The sequence below is a fragment of the Pelodiscus sinensis genome, chromosome 6 (assembly GCF_052426305.1).
Source record: "Pelodiscus sinensis isolate ZL-2025 chromosome 6, ASM5242630v1, whole genome shotgun sequence".
NCBI lineage: Eukaryota > Metazoa > Chordata > Testudines > Trionychidae > Pelodiscus > Pelodiscus sinensis.
Window position 1 is genome coordinate 32,194,262 of NC_143057.1, and position 20,739 is coordinate 32,215,000.

A 20,739-nucleotide genomic window follows, 5' to 3' on the forward strand; every position below is an offset into this window, starting at 1 on the left:
ATCCTGGTATAGCAAATTCTGCTTTCCTCAGAAAACCTCACCAGTTTCTACAAACACATGCCTCCAAGAGACCTTAACTTCACTGATGACATTTAACTGATGACAACATTAATAGTGTAAGAACAAACACAAATTGCCATGCTGTTTATAACCACTCGACAGCATTTAGGCACCATTAGTCATGTTCATTCACAGTCTTCAGGTTCATAGCCAAATCTTCAAATGGTGCAAACTGACCTAGCTCCATTGAAGTCCACTGAAGTCAAAGAAGCTAGGCATAATTACACCAGCTGAGGCTCCATCCCTCACTTTAAAATTGTTCTTTTCCCAAATAGAAATGACATAAACCAAGATCCTCTTCTTAGTTTATTTTGCTAGCGTCCTTAGCATGCTACATTAACCTGACAATGTTTAATCTTGTGTTCATTTCACAATACATTTCATGCAATTCACAGCTGTAATTGGTTTTACATTGACATTACACATGTTTTGATCTAGCCATGTGAAAAGAGTAATTCTTAGTGTTATTTGTCTCTAAAAAGTGTCCACGCTTAAACAGCACAGAAGCAGTTCATTTTAGTCTCATGTGCAGTCAGTCATTTTGATTTGTTTTGGGGGACAGGGGATAGTTTTTGTTTTGTTTTTTGTTAAATGCAAGGATGATTATTGGCATAAGAATATAAGGTCCCTGCTTAGTCCATTTGCAATTGAACTACGTTCTTTTGATTTCTTATGTCCTGAGGAGTCCTCTCTTATAAAACAGCATTCAAGTATTCTATTTTAACATTCCCAGGTGTCTGAGTTAAAGGGCAAGGCAGACCTTCAGCATTAGGTTCTATTATAAATCTTCCACAGTCCCAGCTTTCCCTTAATTATTCTTATCCTTAGAATCTTCCTTTTGTACTAAACATTCAGCACTAAAGCCACAGAGAATAGCTATTTGGCATTTTCCAGTGAAGTGCAAGAAATTAAATAAGTTATGTCTTTATTGCTAACGTACAGTACCAAGCAAAGTCACTTTTTTATATAATTGCCAAGGGTTTCACAGAGAATGTTTCCCTCCTCTTGTTGCCCAGTAGTTCAGCCGAATTGCAAATATCACTTACTTATCACATGTCAAGTGTCATTCTAAGATGATGTATTGTGTATTCTAGAGTCTGAAGAATCAGATCTTTCATCATAGTCATCTTCTGTGTAAATAGGTTGTTTAGACACAATTGGACATCCATCATCAGGGATTGAGATCCTGGGATCTTCTGATGCGCGAGCCGGAAGAACAGGTGAGCTTCGGAATACACTGGTTGAATTACTAGAGAAAGGGCTGACGTATTGGGACCTCAGCTGGTATTGCTGCTGCAGTGTCATGGTGTTCCATAAGGTGACATCGTTAGGTAGAAAAGGACTGGATTGATTTCTCGCCAAAGTGTTCCTCAGCATCAGCGGATAGCGTGGTGGCTGTGGGAAAGGATGCTGTAAAGGTACAGCCAAAGGGTTTGGGACAACACTACTAGAATCAGTGGAGAATCTCAACGTGTCTGGAACTCGAAAGGCTGATCCCACAGACCACTTAGAAGAGGAAATAGGATATGAACTCAGGGTGTGTTCAAAAATATGCCCATTGGAAGGCAAAACAAGACCATCTGATTCGGTAGCAGTTCTGTCCCCACCAGCTACAGAAGATCGGCTGGACAAAAGGACTTCAACAGCACTCACCAGATCACCCCCACAGCCTTTCAAGATTAATTCAAGCACAGTTGGCTTTTGGTTGGGGAAGATTTTTTTTAACACTTCAAGAGGAGGCCTGTTGGCCTTCAAACTGAAAGGCAGAGAAACTGTCCCCGATGGACCTTCTATCAGGAGGTGATTCTGTTCTGCATGGTACTTGGGACTGTCTGTTCTGCTTTCTGTGCTGCCACCATTTTTCTGGGCTGCATAACCACTTTCATCCACTGACACTATTTCAGGGCTCTCGGGAGTGAAGCAGCTTTTGGCTTTTGTCACATCAGGGGAGCTCCTTTGGTCTGGGTCTTTGTCACTGTAGGACTCAGCATTGTCTGTTCCACTTGCGTCACCCAACCGTTCCTCGGTCATGTCTGTAAAGTAGAAGGCAGTTGTGTTAAGCCTTTTACAGAGTCCAAACACTTTTTACAAACATTGTATTATACATTTTGAATATGAATGAAGCAAGAATTTACTGAAGGAAAGAATGTCCTGAGAGTTCAATAAAAGGTTGAATGAAGTGGAGAGCCTGTTTCCATTGTGCCTACATTAAAAACCTGTACCCAAACCAGTGGCAGATTTATAGTTAATGGGACTCTGTGCTCAGCTTCATTCTCCCCCTCCTCCACTTGGGACTCAGCCAACAAAAAGATCATTCTTCCTCACTTCCCTCTCCACTACTCCCCATTGTTCATTCTTCCTCCTCATCCTACATTACAGTGTCTCTCAAAGTGGTCCACAAAACCACTTTGAGAAGCCTGTTAACTGATTGTGCCGATTTGTTTATTTACTGGTGCCACAGAGCCTTGTGGCTCCATTTCACCATTTGCAGCCAAGGGGAGCCATGGGAAGTAGCACCTGAGTCACGCCGCTTACCTCAGCTTCACTTGGCTGCAAACCACAAAATGGAGCCACTTAGGCCGTGTCCACACTCAGGGGTTCTTTCGAAAAAAGTACCCTTTTTTCAAAAGAACTTCCCCTGCATCCAGACTCAAGCCGCGTTCTTTCGAAATTATTTCAAAAGAACGCGGCTTTTCTTTCGATGGCGGTAAACCTCGTTTCACGAGGAAGAACGCCTTCCTTCGAAAGTTCCTCTTTCGAAGGAAGGCGTTCTTCAATGTAAAGAGGCCGTCTTCGAAAGAGAGCATCCAGACTCGCTGGGTGCTCTCTTTCGAAAAAGCGGATTTCCTCTATCGAAAGATCCGCCTGCAGTCTAGACGCGATCTTTCGAAAGAGGCTCTTTCGAAAGATGCTTTCGAAAGAGCCTCTTTCGAAAGAAGCCTGCAGTCTAGACACAGCCTTGGAGACGTGCAGCACTAGTAAATAAACAAACTGGTGTGGCCTCTTAACAGATTTCTCAACGTGGTTTCATGGCCCATTTTGAGAAACATTACTATATTATATGTAATAGGAAGTAAAGAAAATGAAAGTGAGGTACCATGATTGGTGTTATAAGTCTTTTTTTTTTCACGGACCACTTGAAAATTCCTGAGGCTCTCAGTGGACCACTTAATCATCTTTCCAGATGTTGTTTGTATATATTAGATAAGAGCCTTTTATACAAGAAACCTCAATAACCTTTCTTCGGTCTACCCGAATGGAGTTCTCGGACCACAGTTTGAGAACTTCTGGTCTAGATGAAAACTTGTGGATTATGCTAATGTGAAAAATGTATAAAAATAAAAAACATGGATGATGTGCATCAATTGTTTTATTATTTTCCTCAACATGACATACAGAAAGGGCAATCAAAACAATCTGGCAGAACAACATGCATGAAAACTGTTTCTGCACAGATAAGTTTGTGATCTCTTTGTGGGGCGAAATCCTGATCCAATTGAAAGCAAAAGGAGTTTTGCTAGTGAGTTCAATGGGAACAGGCTTTGACATTTGGAGAAGAAAGAACAAAACCGCTCAAGCCAGGGCAATGTCGCATGCACCACGAGTATCAAAGACTGGTGACTTATGTGAGAGAGTCAGCGAACATCTGGCCTTTGTCTATTGCAAGGGAGAAATCAGCAATTAAGTAAGCTAGAAGAGTCTCCTGTATCATATCTTACTCATTCCCCCCCAGTTCCTGCTGCCCTCCCACCCTGCCTTTTCTGCTGTTCAGGGCTCATATCCCACTCTGCCTCTCTCCTCTCTGGGCCCAGTGAGAATCCAGTCTCACCCTGACCCAGGACTGTGTAGTAATGAAGCTTGAAGGTGAGCCCTTGGGCAACTGTGCTCCTTGGTGCAGCAAGAGTAAAATTTCTACTCTGTTACCCTTGAAGTGTCAGAAGCAAGTGGAAGTTGTGGGGGGAGCTCCCCTGGGCAGGCATCGAGTCACTGACCAAGAGGAACTGGAACTCTAGCACCATCTGGACTAGGAGAGATCAGAGATGAGCCCCAGAAAGGGGCAGTCCCCTATTCAGCCTCTCCTCCCCCTCTCTCCCTCCTGGCTGGCTCCTTCCTCATTGGTTCTTCTTTCTGGGTCCTCAAGCAGCTCTGCCCTGCCTCTTCCCTTCCCTTTCTATGTAAGGAATGTCCATTCAATGTAGACAGGGTAGGCATTATCCAGGGTCTACTGTAAGCTAAGTGTTCCTTATGGGTCATTCCACTTCACTATTGACTTGCCCCTGGCTTTCATGTGCAAGCTAAATACCTTGTGTGCATTACCACAAGAGCAAACATAAACATATGGCACGATGAGGAAACATGGGACATTTGTTTTATTTTGCTACTTCAGTGTGATGCCTCCTGAATTGGGGATCTGGGGCCACCCCAGCAATTGTTTCTGGGTCAACCTGCCCCTGACCCAAACCTCTCTCTTTGCCATGCTACATGGTACAATACCAGTGCTCATGCCAGTGGGGTGCTCTCTAGCCAGGACTAGCTGATGGGAGGGGATAGACACTGTGCCTTTGATACCACCTCATACATATCTTAATCTTTCTACATTGTATAGAGAGGGGATGGGTTTGGTTCGCTCCATTTCTGCTAACCCTGTGGAGTGCTAGATTTGCCATTCCTAATTTGGATTTCCAGTCATAACATAGCCATACGTCAGTTGAATGCCAGACGCCCCCACAGGCATTTCCACTCTTTCAAACCAGTATTTCCTTAGGACCACATCATGTTCTTTGTGAATGGTCGGTGCCCTGCAGACCTCAGGCACCAGAACAATCCCCATAAGGCCAAACAATATTCATGAAGTCATCCATTACTCCTGCCTCAAGGCTGAGAAGCCCTCATCACCTGCACGCTTTGCTTCTGCTCCCACACAAGCCACTCTCCCCACTGTGGAACACATAGTTCCCCCCAACCCATAGAGCACAGCTCAGTGATAGCCTCCTGCATCAACTCTCCTACTCTTGCACTCTTACCCTGTGCAGAAGACTGTACAATTCCCTTTTCCACAGACACAACAGGAAAGGGGAGGATTTACCTCTTAGGTTCATGGCGCCCTAGTTCTCTGTGTATCAGATTCTAATCTATTATACTCTAGTTAATATGGTACTCCACAGAGAAGGAGGCAAAGATTTTCCAAAGTGACTAGTGATTTTTTTCCTTAAATAAACACTGAACAAGGCCTTAAGACATTTTGTTCCGAACTGCACTAAAATGAGGCCAATCCATTATGAACCGTACTAGTGCAAGGAAGCTGCCTCGAGCAAGCAAGAAGCTTCAGGGCTGGAAATCATGCGAGTAGCAACTACGCATTGAAAACTGTAAATTACTTCTGATAACTTGCAGACAGCCAAGCTGGGGAGCCCTGGCTGCTCACTGCATGGAATCTTTCCTAGTGATCCCCCAGAGAAGGGAGTGTTCATTTTATCATGGTTTCACTGAATGTATTTTGGCCAGCTCAGCCTCTGAAATCTGCTCCCACACAGAGCAAGGGCTTAGCTTTTGTGACAACATCCCTCTTTCCCGGGGCTTAAGAAATTCCCCAGAGTTGGGGCTGTATTATTGATGTGTCATCTACACACATCAGCTGGGAGGGACTTTTCTTCACAGGTTATCTTAGGAGCATAGAGCAATTTGATTGGAAGGAGGGATCCTAGGGCTCCGGAATCAACACAGAGATACAGGGCTTATGTAGGAATGGACTTTCCTGGGCTCCTGTACAGCTCCAGCGATATGCCTGGTTCTGAGAGCCTGCAAACCCCACCTCCCAGATGGAATGATTGCAGAGGAATGAAGCAACGTAGAAATCCCTGTGGCGATTTCATCCCCCTTAACTCCCTCTCACTGGAAATCCAGTGTGTATGAAAACATGAAGAAAACGTGGTTACCTTTGAAGTTTGCTTTTTAACATCTGTTTTACAATGTCAAGCTCACGCCCTACCTGTTTATGCACCTAGCCACATCTGATGCACAATTAGACTCTGAACAGGCGTCATAATTTCACATGACGTTATATCAAGCAGAAAACTATTGTGTGGGCACTTCCTCTGTGCTCGGTGCATGTCATCTGTGCCTCAGCAGCAAAAGAAAACAAGAAAGGGGAAACAAGAAATTTACCCCCACACAAGCTAAAATGATATAAACATTTTAAATTAATGTAAGTGTGTGTGCAAGGTAATTTTGTGTAGGCCAGCCATTATTAGAGGAGAATGTTTAGTTTGCCATATGCTAACCACCTCTATTCCCTGTAGACACCCTAATGCTGCAGTGCACCAACTTTAAGGACCTGATCCTGCATTCTTCATGTGTAGTTTCTATTCATATCAATGGGAACCATACATATGGAAGGTATGCTGGATAGAGCTTGGAAGATAAGTTACAGCAGCTCTTGCCCCTGCATAATTATTTCTAGTACACAGATACTTGAAGAGGATAGTATGATGGTATTTTTCATGTAACCACTATTCTATAGTGACGACTATAATCATGCAAGTAAGAATATTTCATAAATATTCTTAGTTTCCAAAATGTATATGCTGATATGCAGTTTACATTTAATACTGGGTACCATAACCTAGCAAATATATATTAAAATATATTCATATTACATCTCCCAAATCAGTTAAATGCAGCCCCAGTCCTGCAAAATTATTACTTTATGGGTTTTATGTTTGGGGGGATTAAAATAGTTTTCAAATGTTCTAACTTCTCTTTATGAAATTTTACTTAAAGATGCTTTCAGATTCTAGATATTTAACTGAATGAATTAAAAAACTAAGCATATGTACACACACACTCTCTCTAATTTCAGTGACATCAGGAGAAGTTTATAATACATATACCCTGTAAAAAATCCTTATTTCTAGCCTTGTATCTGGGCAGGTTAAATTTGCACTACATGCGGGAGAGGCATGTATCTCCCCAGAGACTGCCCAAATCCTCCTAGTATCAGAGTTACAAAAGTGAATTTCAACTATTTAAATGAAATTATAGTATATTTGCACCTCATTGTTACTATTATCACAGGGACTTTCCTTCCTACCCTTAGTAAACATTTAGAAAATTATATTTAGTAGGATTGATCCTATTTTTATAATAAAATTATTTTCTTTATGGTTGTCAGTCACAAGCCTTTTTCCTGTTGAACTGATCTGGATATGATGGGCACCAATTCAAAACTCATGATGACCTGTAGAAGTCACAAATGTCTAGTTTCTCAGACAGGTCAGATGGTAACTGCCTTGCAGCACTTCCCAGATTCTGCTGATTCTTGTCTGGAAGGCAATTTCTGTACTTTGTGCAACTCATGTGAACACTCGTGAACACTTAGCATACAAGCGGTGTTCAAAAAAGGGCAATTTTTGTTGATTCCTTTCCTTTTTGTGGAAACGATTAAGGTGAGATTTGTATATATTTGCAATGGGCAGAGAATAACAACTGTTAAATAACCAAGGAGTTGGAAAGGCATATTAAAAACCCACACAAATATTCTGGACAAAGAAATGAAGAAAGATAACATGCAAAAAACCCACAACTAGAGCTTTAATTTTGCATTACTCCCAAATATAGAATGAGTGTTCAACTACTAAATTATGTATTTAACTAAAAAGGAATGTATACTTTCTTCTTAGCTCACTGTATCTTTCTATGATAGTCTCTAACTTCTCCTGAGGGTGGTCAGTATTTTGTAGAAAGAAACCTTGTTTTCAGGCAACTTTTGGTAGTGTTTTTAATAAAACATATGCTGTTTCAGACTGCTTGCATTCAGTACACTTTTCCAGTAGTCATGAGGTAACCAGAAAGAACCACTTTCCTTTTTTATACTAATTATGGAGAACTTCCATAACATTTTTCTCTCTCTCTCACACACACACACACACACACACACACACACACATACACACATTTTTATAGCAAGATATAAAGACTCGTGAACATACACAGAGCAATGGGATAAGTATGATGTGTACATATGTGCTGAATAGCTTGTATACATACATGAACACATACAAAGGCATTCTGAGCTCTGAGGGAGATGTCTGGTATAGTATACTATAGTATACTATACCTCTTCCTTGCACATTCACAAATCTTTAATATATGTGATATTCAAATACTATAATGGACCCATATAAGTACTCATGAAAGATAGCCAGACAAAAAGCCATTTGCTCCAGTTTATTCTTTCAGGGAAAACATTTCTAATAATTTTGGAATAAATCCTGCTGTTGTAAATAGTCCCACACTGATAACCCTTCCCCCAAAAAACTCTAACATGTACCTGATTAGGAAGGATCTATCTAAAACTCAAATTTACCTGGAGCCCTTCCATATCTACTATTATCTTGGTTTCAGTCATTGACAACTGAAAATATCATAGATCCCTGTGAAACTTTTATATAGTTAAAAAAGAAGCCTACTTTATTGCAAGCTTTCTTCCCTACATTTAAAGGTCTGTGTATCCTGGAGAGGCTGAGTGTGATTTTTTTCCTAAGTTATTTTCTCCCCTGCCCCATGTGCAATGTTGTGCTGCTGTGAGTATTAAGCAAAACCTAGCACTGAAATCAACTATCAGCCCAGTGTGGCTTCCTAGTGATTGTTTGCAAGCACTAATCACTACTGAGGGGCAGGGAGATTATACCTGTGTTTATGTGCTGTATGAAAATAGAAAGAGGAAAAATTATTTAGAGTGGCACAAAACAATAATGTAGTAGGAAGAAATTTAAAAAACTGCAGTGTAAAGGTCAGATTCTAATTCCCATACTGAACTTTACTGGGAAAGTATCCCTATTGAAGTGATGCAGAGTATTCCAGGAGTAAAGCAGTCCAAGTCAAGGCTATTGGAACCTGGCCCTAAATCAAGACACAGCAGATGGATCTAACTCTCAGAGATATAAAAGACTGGACAAAGCACTGGCTAATAGATCCTAGGGAACAATCCTGTTAGCACTCTAGTATGATATTCATTGTGATGTCGAGGACACATGCCATAGGGGGAGAGGTGATCTAAGAGGTGTCTCCCATCTCCAGTTTCTGTAAGAATAGCACTGGAGTGGTGAATCCGGATTTAAAAGGAACGCTCCAGATGGGCGTTGGGCTGCTTTGAGGTATATCTGCCTTGCTTTCGATTTCCCTTTGCTTGTCAAGTAAGTTCATTGGCAAAGCAGGCAAAGCAACTAAACAGCTTTCTAAGGAGCCGAATAAAGTACACCCTTTAGTTTAGAAGGAGAGTAATTGGAGTGAATGGGAGCAACTCGCTGAAAGTCTGGCATCCGGGGAAGCAGCTGAGGAGAAGACAGTCCATCTCTTGCTCCCTCTCCATGAAGAAGTGCAACATCATTGAGGGAAGGGGCTGGGAGAGCTCCGGGCAGTTTGATGCATGAAGATTTACTCATTGTTGCCCTGTAAAGCTGTTAGCAGAAAGTGCTGACTGGCTGGCAGGGAAAAATTTCTCGTCAATGCTCTTTGATTGTATTTTGCAAACAAAATGCCTGTTGCTTGGTAACATTTCACTTGAGCCTGACCTTCTCCCAAAGTTATTGCTATCAGATTCGATTTACACTGTCCCCCTATGATTACTGTAATCTTTTAAACGGGGCCCTTCATAGATCTGCGGGAGGAAAAGTCGGGTGGGCGAGCCAACAGCGCTTCTGCCCACCCGATTTATCTCCTACTGGCGGATTGTATTTCTCTTGCGCTTTCTGAAGGGAGCAGGACCGGGATTTTCCTCCACCTCGCCCCCCCCCCCTACCCTGGATTTGGGTCTTGAGCAAGATGGGGATGGACACGCATAGATCGCAAGCCTCGGATGGGGTGGTGGAGACGTGGCAACTTGTACAGGGTGCGGATGGGTTTGCAGAGCCTCTCCGGACGGGAACAGTCTGCATGTTTCAGGCCGGGGAGGGGTGAGTGAACAAGAGGGAGCTAGAAGAGCGGTAGGTAGCGAAAAGCGGGGCTAAGGGCCAAGAGCAGGAGAAAAGAGGGACCGGGGCTACAGGTGAACACAATTCCGTGACACTTTGATCGCCGGAGGACCTGTTTGGAAAGCAATAGGTCGCCAGCTGAAAGAGCGTGGTTTCAACCCACCCCCTCTGCTCCTGGGATGCGGCCCTGCTCCCGCTCCTAGGGAAATCAGGGGCGGTTTCGCTCTCCGGGTGTCTACATCACGGCTGCATTCTCCTCCCCTTCGCCTTTACTTTCCGATCCGATCCGGAGAGGGGGCCGAGTCTGGTTCTTTCTCCTCCAGGAGCCTGCTTCCTTCTCCTGTTGCTGAGTCCTGGCGGCACGTTTAGGCCCAGCGTTTGCAGCCGGGTCTTTGTTGCCAAATGTGCAGGCCCATGCACAGAGCCGGCAAAAAGGGAGCATTGAAATCGGGCTCAGCAAAGCACTTAGCACAGGCGTGATTGGAGAGGGGTCACTGAGATGCGGGGGGCACAGCACAAACCCTGAGCAAGCCGAGACGCTGCAGCGCCCCGCAGGTAGCGGCCAGCGGGGACACGGGGCCTACAGCTGCCCTGGATGGGTCTTCCCTCCGTGCTGCTAGGCGCTGTGCGTGGGGAAGGCTGCGAAAGCCCCGCTGATACCGCGCTAAGGAGAATGAAATCCCCCGGGGCCCTGAATGCCCCTCTGCGCCCGCCCCTGGCTCCCGAAGGGGGAGTTTTACGCCCCCGCAGGGTAACGATCAGGCTCCGCAGGATCGGGCCCATGGATTCCTCCCTCCCACCCGTCACTGTTCGTAAATCTCGCCCCTTTTTGTTGGGGGGGGGGTGTCTCTTTTCCTCCCTTCCTCTCTGATTCCAGCGATCCGGTGTGAGTGAATTCCTCGCGGCTCCCCTCGGACTCGCTGTAAGCAGCCGCAAGTCTTTCCTGGCCTCTGGCAACGGTGACCAGTGGGAGAAAAAGGCCAACCCCCCGGCTACAAGCAATGAGCCTGAGAAGACCATGGAAACTTTCCTTCCCCCTGTGGAGCCAAATTGACTTGACTCTGCCCGGGCCCCCTTCCCTGCCCACTGGAATAGGGGCGCGTAGCAGCCCCAGGGACCGTGAATATCCGCCCCTGAGTCAGAAAGGGGATGAGTTTGCAAAAGTCCATGGGAGCTGCCAGTTCAGGGTTATCGGCTCCCCCGCTCTGAAAGGGCCACGGAAAAGAACTGGTGTTCAGAGAGGATCCACTCCCGCTTTGCTTTCTTTTCCATCGGCCTCCCCTGCCTAGTGTTGAGATGGGGGGATGCTGACTGGGAAGGAAGGAATAATGGGAAAGGGGGAGACAGGTTAGCGCCTAATCTCAGTATCCCAGCTTTGCAATGACCCGTATTTTTGGTTCAGGCTGGGCTGAGTCTGCCCTTCCAGAAACTTGCAAGAGCGGAGATTGCTGTGGAGAGAGCGTCTCCAATCCAACTCCGTTTCTTTCTAAGGGTTCGTAGCCCTTTTGGTTAAATTGCAGTCTCATTGAAGCCTGTGGTTGTCAGTTATTAATGTCCAGGGGGAAATGCTGTAGAGGTATTGAAAATTGCTAGTTCAAGTTAAACTACCCGATGCGCGCACACCACCTTAAAACCTAGCTCAAGGAATAATAATGGACGAGTAAGGAATTTGTGACCGATCCACGTTCTGTAGCCATTGTGTGTGTAAACGAGGTCTGGGTCTTCTTTTATGGGCTAATTCTGGTTTGAGCCGATGAAGAAAACCGAACACACCCGTTCATTTTGGGCTCCTGTTGATATCACCAGTGAGTTTCTCTTTTCATGAGTGTGTGCTCTCGTCCAGTACTCAGTAAAAAGGTTTCGTTTTGTGTTTTTCCCCAGAAATATTGTCTTCCGCGTTTCAGCCCTTTGCTAATTTCACTCACCCGCAAGACTACCCTGTGCACAGAGAAATAATGCAAAGGCTCAGATTCACAAACTTTTCAAATGAAATCTCTTAATCCATCGAGCCTCAGATTTGCAGCCTATCCCAACAACCCCGCCTCACATATGCACCCTTTTGCATAGGTAGTTTCCTAATTTTAGATAATTAAATGTAATTAAAGATGGCGGAAATATGTCTCCATTTATGTTGGTGGAGGTGAAAGGGATCTAAACAAATTATATATAACACGATGCCACTTCTGTCTTGTTTTCCTTATGACATGCCCTAAACTCTTTATTATTGGCTGGTCTTAAAAAAGACCTAAATGAGCCAGTTCCGTCCCTTATTCTTTTACTGAAGCTGAATATTAAACGTTTTGTTGCGTATTGTTTTGTCTTCAGTAGTAGAATTGTTCCTGAAGTGGGGAAAAGTTACTCCCTTCCTAAATGATTTAACTGAACAACAACAAAAAGTGTAAGCCCCTTCAGTGTTCAGGTGATGCAGTTCAGATTTGCAATTATAATGGGGGGTAAGTTCCACTTAGTTTCCAGATGTTGAGCAATTCATACATGAGTCAATTGATACTAGTCAGATATTAGTACAAATATTTACGAAATGCGTTCCCTTGCCCTTCCTCACGGCCTATTCGTTAATTTCAATGACTGAGCCTGGGATACACAATAAATAAATGCCCGTATGTGTAAGTCTGAGGCACAGAAATCGGCTCCCACCGAAGCTAACAACTTCAAAAAAAATGTAGTGAACACATTCAACAGCTGTGCAGGGATAACTCTGAGTTTTACACACCTAAGAAACATTGTAGTTCACAAAGCCCCTTCCTCACTTTCAGCACAGCTCGGATCGAGACCTGCTAATGCGGTCTTTGTAGCTTCGTGTTGATTTTCATCGCTTGGGGCAAAATCATTAACTCAGCGGTTTGTTTTGAAGCCTGGGGTTTGAATGGGAAATGTCACCCGGTCTCCAAAGGTGCCCTTCGGGGTGGGAAAGGGACCCGCTGTTCTACATCACCTGTTTTCTCCACCAGAACGCAAACCCCGGGCGAAGTCGGACGCTGTCTAAAGATGAAGCCGCGTTCTTGCTGCGGGCCTTGCCAAAGCAAGTGGCGGGCGTTATAGCGGGGCTCTAACTGGAATTCAAGTTCGAATTTGCAAGTTCAGACCTGGCGCGATAGGAATTTGCCCCGCGGCTGTGGCATGCAAAGCGCAGCGTGGCCGGGCTGTATTTCTGGAAGCACGCTTGAGGTCCTTGCGATCAGAGGGGCTGGCACTGGCAATCACATTCACCCTCCTGTCGGAGCCCCTTACTCGGGGGATCCTTGGCTCTCACATTGCCCCATCCTCCTGATTTCTAACGGACTGCTCCCTTGGACACGCCCGGTGGCCGAGTGTAAGGTCTGCAGCCTCGTGCTGCCAGTTTTTGCCAGTCCTCACTCGAGCACTCTGCCTCTGGGACGTGAGCTAAAGCCAAGGGAAGGATGCGGCCTGACGTGCATGGAAGCAAGGATTCGCCCTCCTGCGAGGGAAAACCAGCCCGAGATTGTGCAGTGAAATGACCCCGCTCTGCGCCCTGGCGAACGCGGAGGCCTTAGACACACGCTGGGTGGGCGGTGGGGTTCCGCCCGCTCAGTCTGATGCCCGTCTATTGCTCGGGCCCGGGCTTTCTTTGTAGGTGGGATTCAATTTCATTTCTCAGCGATGCAGGGGTAGGCCAGAGCCCCTGGCCAGGCATTGTCCGCGGGGTTTACTAATACAAGTCCTGACAACCGAGCCATTTTATGGAGAACACGTCCCTTCCATATCCTCCCCCAAAACCGGCTCCTCTCTCTTGGAAGCGGCTGCTCACTTCCCCAGAGAGCCGGGCCCGGAATCTGAGCCCCTGGACACCGGCTGGAAGCGGAAAGATTTCCCTGGAAGCCAGTGGAGTGGATCAGAATCGGGCTCCGTGTAAACACCCCCCCCCCTTCCTCTTCCCCAGCGCAGCGGCCGGACCCGTCCAGGGTACCCCACAGCCAGCGGCAGCCTCCCGCTGGGAGCACGGCGCAGCGCTGCTGGGGAACCCGCCGCCCGCCGGCCCGTTGCCTTTTAGCGAGCCTGGGCCCGGCCCAGCTGGCGGGATCCGGCAGCCCCGTGTCTGAGCCTCGCTCCCGTTGGGACCAGACCCCCTCCCGCCCACCAGGCGGCTGCGGGCTCCTCCCGGGCAGGGCCCCGGCGCTTACCTGCTTTGGCCAGCGGCGGCTGCTGCTCCGAGGGCCAGCGCAAGGCGGCGGCGGCGGCGGCGGCCAGCTCGGCGGGGGGGCGCGGCGGGGCGTTGTCCCCGCTGGCGGCGGGCGGCGGCCCGGGCAGGGCGCGCAGGGAGTCGGGCAGGAGGCTCTCCAGGCTCTCGTTGGCCTGCTGCCGGCGCAGCGCCACCTGCGCGGCCATGACCCGCTGGCGCTCGATGATGAGGATGCACTTCTCGCAGGTGCAGTCCTTGAAGCGGCAGTAGCGCTTGTGGCCCTTGAGCCAGGACAGGACGCCGTGGTTGCGGCAGCGCGCGCACTTCGGGGTGCGCTGCAGCGGCGCCCGGGGCGGCTGGGACACCGGGCCGCCCATGTACAGGTACGGGGAGCCGTAGCCGTTCATGCCGGGCTGGGGCCGGAGCGGCCGGGGGGCTCCCGCCGGCTAGTCCCGCGAGGGGCACGATCCACTGGGCTGCATCCGGCCGCGGCGGGCCGGCTCCCTGGCTCCGGCTGCTGCTGGGACCCGGCGGAGCGCGCTCTGCCGAGTGGCGGAGCCTCGCCTCTGAGCCCCCCTCTCCTCGCTGCCCTTCACCTGCCCTGCAGCCCGGCGCCTCTGGGGAGGGGGCGCTCACAGCCTCCCCGGCAGCTGCTACGGGTCTGGGGAGGGGGGGATCCCTCTCTTCGGGGCAAATGGTCTCTCCCACTGCCAAGCAACCTCCCCCCAGGAAGGGGCAGGGCGCTGGTGTCCCTCCCTCGCCGGGAAGGGAAATGGGGAGTTGGAGGGTCAGCTGGGGACCTGGGAGTGCCCAGCCCACCTCAGTGAAGGGAGGAGGCAGGCTGGGGGCGAAGAAGGCGATTCCTGTGCAGTTGGTGTCTTGGGGGAAGTTTCTCAAGTTCAGTCTGGGGGAATCAGGGTGTCGCAGGACCTCGGGGTGTCCCCTACAACACCCTCGGCGTGTACCCTCGTTCCCACAACGAAATCGGCTCCTCAGTAAAATAATCTCTGCCCCGCCGAGCTGCTGAGGTTTTTTTAAAAGGTATTTGCTGAACTCATTCCTCCTCCATTCAGAGGACTAAGGTAAAGAGAAGCTGCATCTTGAAAGCTCTCCTTCCAAAGTGCCCAGTTCAGATCACGTTGCATTACACAAATCTAAGCCTACACCTACACGTATTATTTAGGTACGGGCTGCAACGTGCCCTTACTCTTGAAATTCCTCGTCAAAATGGCTACTTGTATGTAAACCGTCCTCGGAGAGGGGTAACACAATTCAGATCCAATTCGTGCAGCCTCTTGATTCATTTGTTTGGTGCAGAAGGGTAATCCTTTTTTACAAGTCCCAAACAGTGATGTTTCACACATGCCGGTGAACAAGTATATTCCTCAGATGGCAAAGAGAAGTGAAAAGCAAAGCGCAATATTTAAATTGCAGGAAAGAAAGTGAATTTAGTTTGTGGAAAGGACAAACTCACCGCAGATGTTTATTACATCCGTGCATCAATATTTCATTTGTAACTTGTTTTCTTTAAAAACCGGCGAGGAGTCCTGTGGCACCCTATTGGCTAACCGAAATGTTGGAGCATAAGCTTTCGTGGGCAAAGACCCACTTTGTCAGATGCATGTGGGTTTTCTTAAAGTACCTATAACCTTCTGCTTGGACATTTCACTGTGTAAAGGGCTGAATGCAGCACTTCAAAGATTTCATGTTGTAGTCTAATAAATAAATACATAAATAAGAAATAGGACATGTTTTTAGACAACAACTGCTATTTTAGATTAATTGCATAATTAGCAATATATATTTAAATGTGCTAATTAAAGTCTAAAATGTTTTGCCTGGGGGGATAAAAGTGTGATGTGTGTTTACAGGCAAAATAGAGTTTCATTCCCTTACACATTCCAATTTAAAATACTTGCTTATTGATTCAATTTTGGGGTGGGTTGATCTCTTTTTTTATTATAAGGCGGCTTTCAGGGACCACAGCCCATTTTAAAATCCATCTGTTGCTGGCCAACTTTACCAGAAAGCTGCATTTGATCAGGTGTAAAATAAATACACTCCACTTTTCTTGCAGGACAGACAAATAGGAAAACAAACAAAATCTTCTGTATTGTCTGTCGCCTGCATTTCTTTTTTGTTGGTTGGCAAGTCTCACACTGAAAGTAGCTCACAGACCACATTGCCACGGCTTTATAGTTCCTACAGGGAATTTTAAACCCTCTGAAATTCTCGCAAAAAACAGATTAACAGTTTTTTCATAAAATAAATAGCGACATCTAATCTATGTAGCCTCTAATCCACACTTGAAAGGTTATTTTTAAAAATACATGCCGCACATCAATCTACAGAAGCTATGCGCGCAAGAGCTAATCAATTCACTACATGGGATGCACTGAAGGGATGAATCCGGGGAAAGAATACATTTTTAATTATTTGTGCTGTGATACATGGAACGACTGTGCTGATTAATGAATGGGGATCTGCATCTGTATCTAATTGAATTTTATGTTGAGATTCCCAAATGAAATCTTTGTAAAATATGGATTTTTTTTTTACTGGATTCCAAAGTTATGGATTTCATACACCAGCCCAGAGAGGCTCTCACCAGGTCTATCACCTATCTGGTTACATATCTATCTCTCTACCGCTAACATTCACAGGCATACTTAGGTCAGGGGCCCCCTCTCTCACTTCAGTGCACATTGGGAGGAGAGATTGAAATACTCGTTTGATATAGTGCCGTAATCCTTTTCTCATATTTGATGGGAATGTTTTTCATATCCTAGTATTTGACAACATCTCCCTATAGGGACAGGTTTGTATTTATGTTAGTAAAATGTCCCCTGCCTGAAAGTCTATTGTAACCCAACACCTGACAACCCAGAGTCCCGTTTCTGTTTTCAGAAAAGGTTTATTCAAGCACATAATGGGATCCCAGCAGAAAGCCTTTCAGAAGAAGGGGCTATGGTAAACTTCACCACATGAACTCCGTTACCAGGGCTATTAAGCTTTTAATTGGAAAATAGCAGAGGAAATTTCAAGGTGACTATAACGTGTTAGCAGTTAGTGCCCAGAAGAATAGATTGAAAGAGAATGAATGTGCAAAGCATATGGTCCAAATAACAGGGGAAAGTGCCTGGTTCCACTAAGTCCAGCAGCTTAGACATTTATGGGGAAAATCATGGGAGAAATCAAGAAAGAGAGAGTTAAAAAAGCAAATGTAACTTCGTTGCACTGAATCCACAACATGCTTCTATTCGCTTTTGATTTTCTTATGACAATCAATGGTGCGGAACGCTCAGTTTGACCAAGACAAGGGTTAGAACGTCTAAATAATACAATTTCCAATGATCACTTAGGAATGCTTTTACAAATCACACATGGACGAAAGCCAAACAAAAGCAGCCGTCTGCGTAGTAGGTTAATATTATTATTTTTGCACTTGAACTTCATGGATTTTCAGTGAAGGTCGTGGTTTGACAAATAATGTGACATCCCTTGAGGCTTAATGACAACGGGGGAATGTGTCTACGTTTATTAACTACAATATAGGAATTTTAGAACATTGATCATTACTGTCTGTATTTTTTGATTACGTGAAACTGGCTTTGGATAGATGCTCGCGTAAAGCTTACAAACGTTGCTTATATCGGAATTCGAGTACTAGAGTTAACTTTCTCTTACATCTCCGTAAATATGCTCTTAGCTAGTGTCATATTAAAAGGAAAATATGAACTCTCGCCCTATGATTGCTCAGTCAGTCACTTTGGATGGCATTAAATGTTCTTGTTCTCTCATAATTACCTCAGGACAGAAACACACATGAATTGGGATGGGTGCCCCAGCAAAATAGTGCTTCGCGGTGACATTAAATACATGGCAGTTTTCATAAACAGAGGAGCTTATCCTGCCCAGAATCACACAAATAATTAATCAAAGCGGCATAGTTAGCAGCCAGGGAAGCACTGGGAATCTCAGTAGAATTAATAAAGGTCACTGATTACCAACCATTCATAAATATTGTTGAAAGAAAGGTGACGGTTTGTATTTTCACGTTAGATCTCTTTTGGTCCCCTTCAAAGAAAATGTTCCTGAAATTCCCTTGGCCTGTCCTCAATGTACAGTACCACAAACTTCGCCATTACGTCTGACTGAGATAGTCGAACAAATAAAAAGCCTGGTTTGGTGACTCTATAGTACAGTGCCAGTTGTTCTGCAAGGCGGATTTGTTACACTGTTTTGTAGCCTAGCGCTGGGTATTTCTATGATCAGCACTGTCATGTGGGGCAATTATGCTGGGACATAGTTAGCCCAGTTAAAAAAATGAAAGTACCTCATCTCGCATGGCCTTTTCCCCACTGTTTTAGCCTCTGCAGCGAACACACTGTAACTATATCAAATAGGCCACTGGCCAGACAGAAGTGTGTTAGCCCCTTACACAATCTGCTAAAGAGACAACATGACTTTATAGTTATAGACAATTTAAACAGGCCGTGTGACAATTGTGATACTTCGGCCTGGATTGCTCAGATGAAACTATTTGTTTTGTGTGTTTATATAAAACGCAGGACTCCACAGGCCAGGGAGGAAAATACACCGTCCCAGGCCAGCCAGTAGAAGACAGAACCCGCGACAAGAAATCAGCTACAGGTTCGGGATTCGTGAACTTCAGCGAGCGCTGAAACATGCAAAGTTTTTCGGTTCCATGCGAAACGCCGCCGGCTCAGAATTCCTTTTGTAAACCAGGTTCACACGAAACGCTCCGCTTCAAGGTGTCTTCACGAAATTGGACAAAGGGCATTTCCGGTAACTGGAGAGACTGAAGGAATCCTAAATAAAGTTTCAGTTTTCCAAACTCTCAGTGTTCAGGTGTCTCCCCCACCCCCTTTCTTTTTCCACGTCTCCTCCCCATGCATTTAAAAACAATGCTCGTTTGAAAGAGAGCTAATTTGAGGGCATTAGGAAAATGACTGCCTCCTGTCTAGAGCTAACTCGGTGGAAAACAAGAATAATACCGATATTTCACGGGGGAGGCGGGAATCTCGCGGAGCATTACTGGAATGTAAGATGAAGCATGCGGAATGCCTAAGTAATATTTGCAAAATGAACTCACACCTCATTAGTAGTGCCGAGACTTTTTCGAAAGCCATTTGATATTAAAAAAACCAATGCAGTCAGAAACAAGTGACCTTTCGATTGGTAATTAATTGCTTTAACTTTATCCCAACACATAAAAATTCCATGCAAGTATTATTTCCAGGAAGTCAGATCGCTCTGAACTGATGCATCCAATTAATATGCCACTAGAAACAGGACCTGTGTGCTAATATGCAACTTTAACTGCAGGAGAACGTGGGGTGACAGCATAATATTGATTCGTACTGCCACTCTCTATTCAACGGATCATGCAGTTCCTTCCTCCTCCAACATATAGAAATTGGGTTACTTTTTAGCTGCGAAGTTCAGCCTTTAAAAAAATATACTGTTCACTTGAGAACTGGCGTGGGATGAGCTTTGCACGTGTTTGACTTAAAATGACCGCTGCAAATTTGAAACACAGTTGTTGCAAGAGTCTAAAGGCCAAATTGCACATGGCGAAGGGGATACTCTCTGCCTGTCTTTTCATAAGCGCTTTATAAATCTTTAAACTTAAGCACTGTAGGTTTACACTGTAGGTTTAAGCACGACAGATCCTAAAGAATATTGACTAGAGTTAAAAATGAATACAGGAAGCAGAAAAACACGCTCTCTCCAATTTAACTGAGATACCAGAATAGTATCTCCTGTGGAAGTATTACTGGTCTTGTTAAACGTGCAGAAATGTGCGTATTGATAGCTATCTAAATATACCTTTATCCAATTGCTCAGACAGGATGGGGAGGGGGGGGAGGTTCGTTTAAGAAAGCAGCACAACTTTTTACAATCGTCAAGGGAAAATGGTGTTTGGTGTGTGTTTAAAAAAAAGAAAGTCGGTTAAACACAAAACTTTTAACTAACGTTACAGGTGAGCCCGTCACTGGATGAAAGGAAATCGTAAAGAGGGCGGAGAGGGGGATTTTAGGCTGTGCTTTTAGAAGGCAGCCCCAGAAGTAGCGTGTGAATGTCACCTTTCTGAGCAAGTGTCGGATCCTGCAGTGTATTCAACTATGGTTCTATAACCTGCACAAGCACTTTCCACTTGTTTGAACTTCCCTGTTCATTAGTCTTCAGAACTTAGTCCCAGGAGAGCTGCTGCTCAAAACCAACGTTTAGTAACGAAACTGGCGGTCTTATAGCCAAGGGTAATGACGCTGGGGAGTCACTGGGGTCCGATACCAAGGGACGAGAGAAATCTGCTGTAAGGAATAATACTTGATCTGAGGCGGTCTAAGTGGATTGGGCTAACTGGCCCTTCCTTTCCAGGGGCTTCCATGCTGGGCCCGATCCTGCTCCCCATGGTCAAACTCTCGTTGATTTAAACTGCAGTGGACAGCCTGCCCTTAAAGGGAGCGTTTTCCCAGCACAGCCACAGGGGAAACCTTCAGCACTAGGCTTGGGCATCCTCAG

At 45.7% G+C, this 20,739-nt stretch overlaps 1 protein-coding gene across 1 annotated transcript; it reads right to left on the minus strand.

Moving 5' to 3' along the window:
• Positions 1-353: 353 nt before the first annotated feature.
• On the minus strand, positions 354-14,866 carry DMRT3 (doublesex and mab-3 related transcription factor 3). The gene is made up of 2 exons (XM_075932886.2): positions 14,192-14,866; positions 354-2,093 (listed from the first exon to the last, which is right to left on the minus strand). Exons 1-2 carry the CDS (start codon positions 14,595-14,597, stop codon positions 1,129-1,131), a joined length of 1,371 nt encoding a protein of 456 aa, XP_075789001.2. The 5' UTR covers positions 14,598-14,866; the 3' UTR covers positions 354-1,128.
• Positions 14,867-20,739: the final 5,873 nt, after the last annotated feature.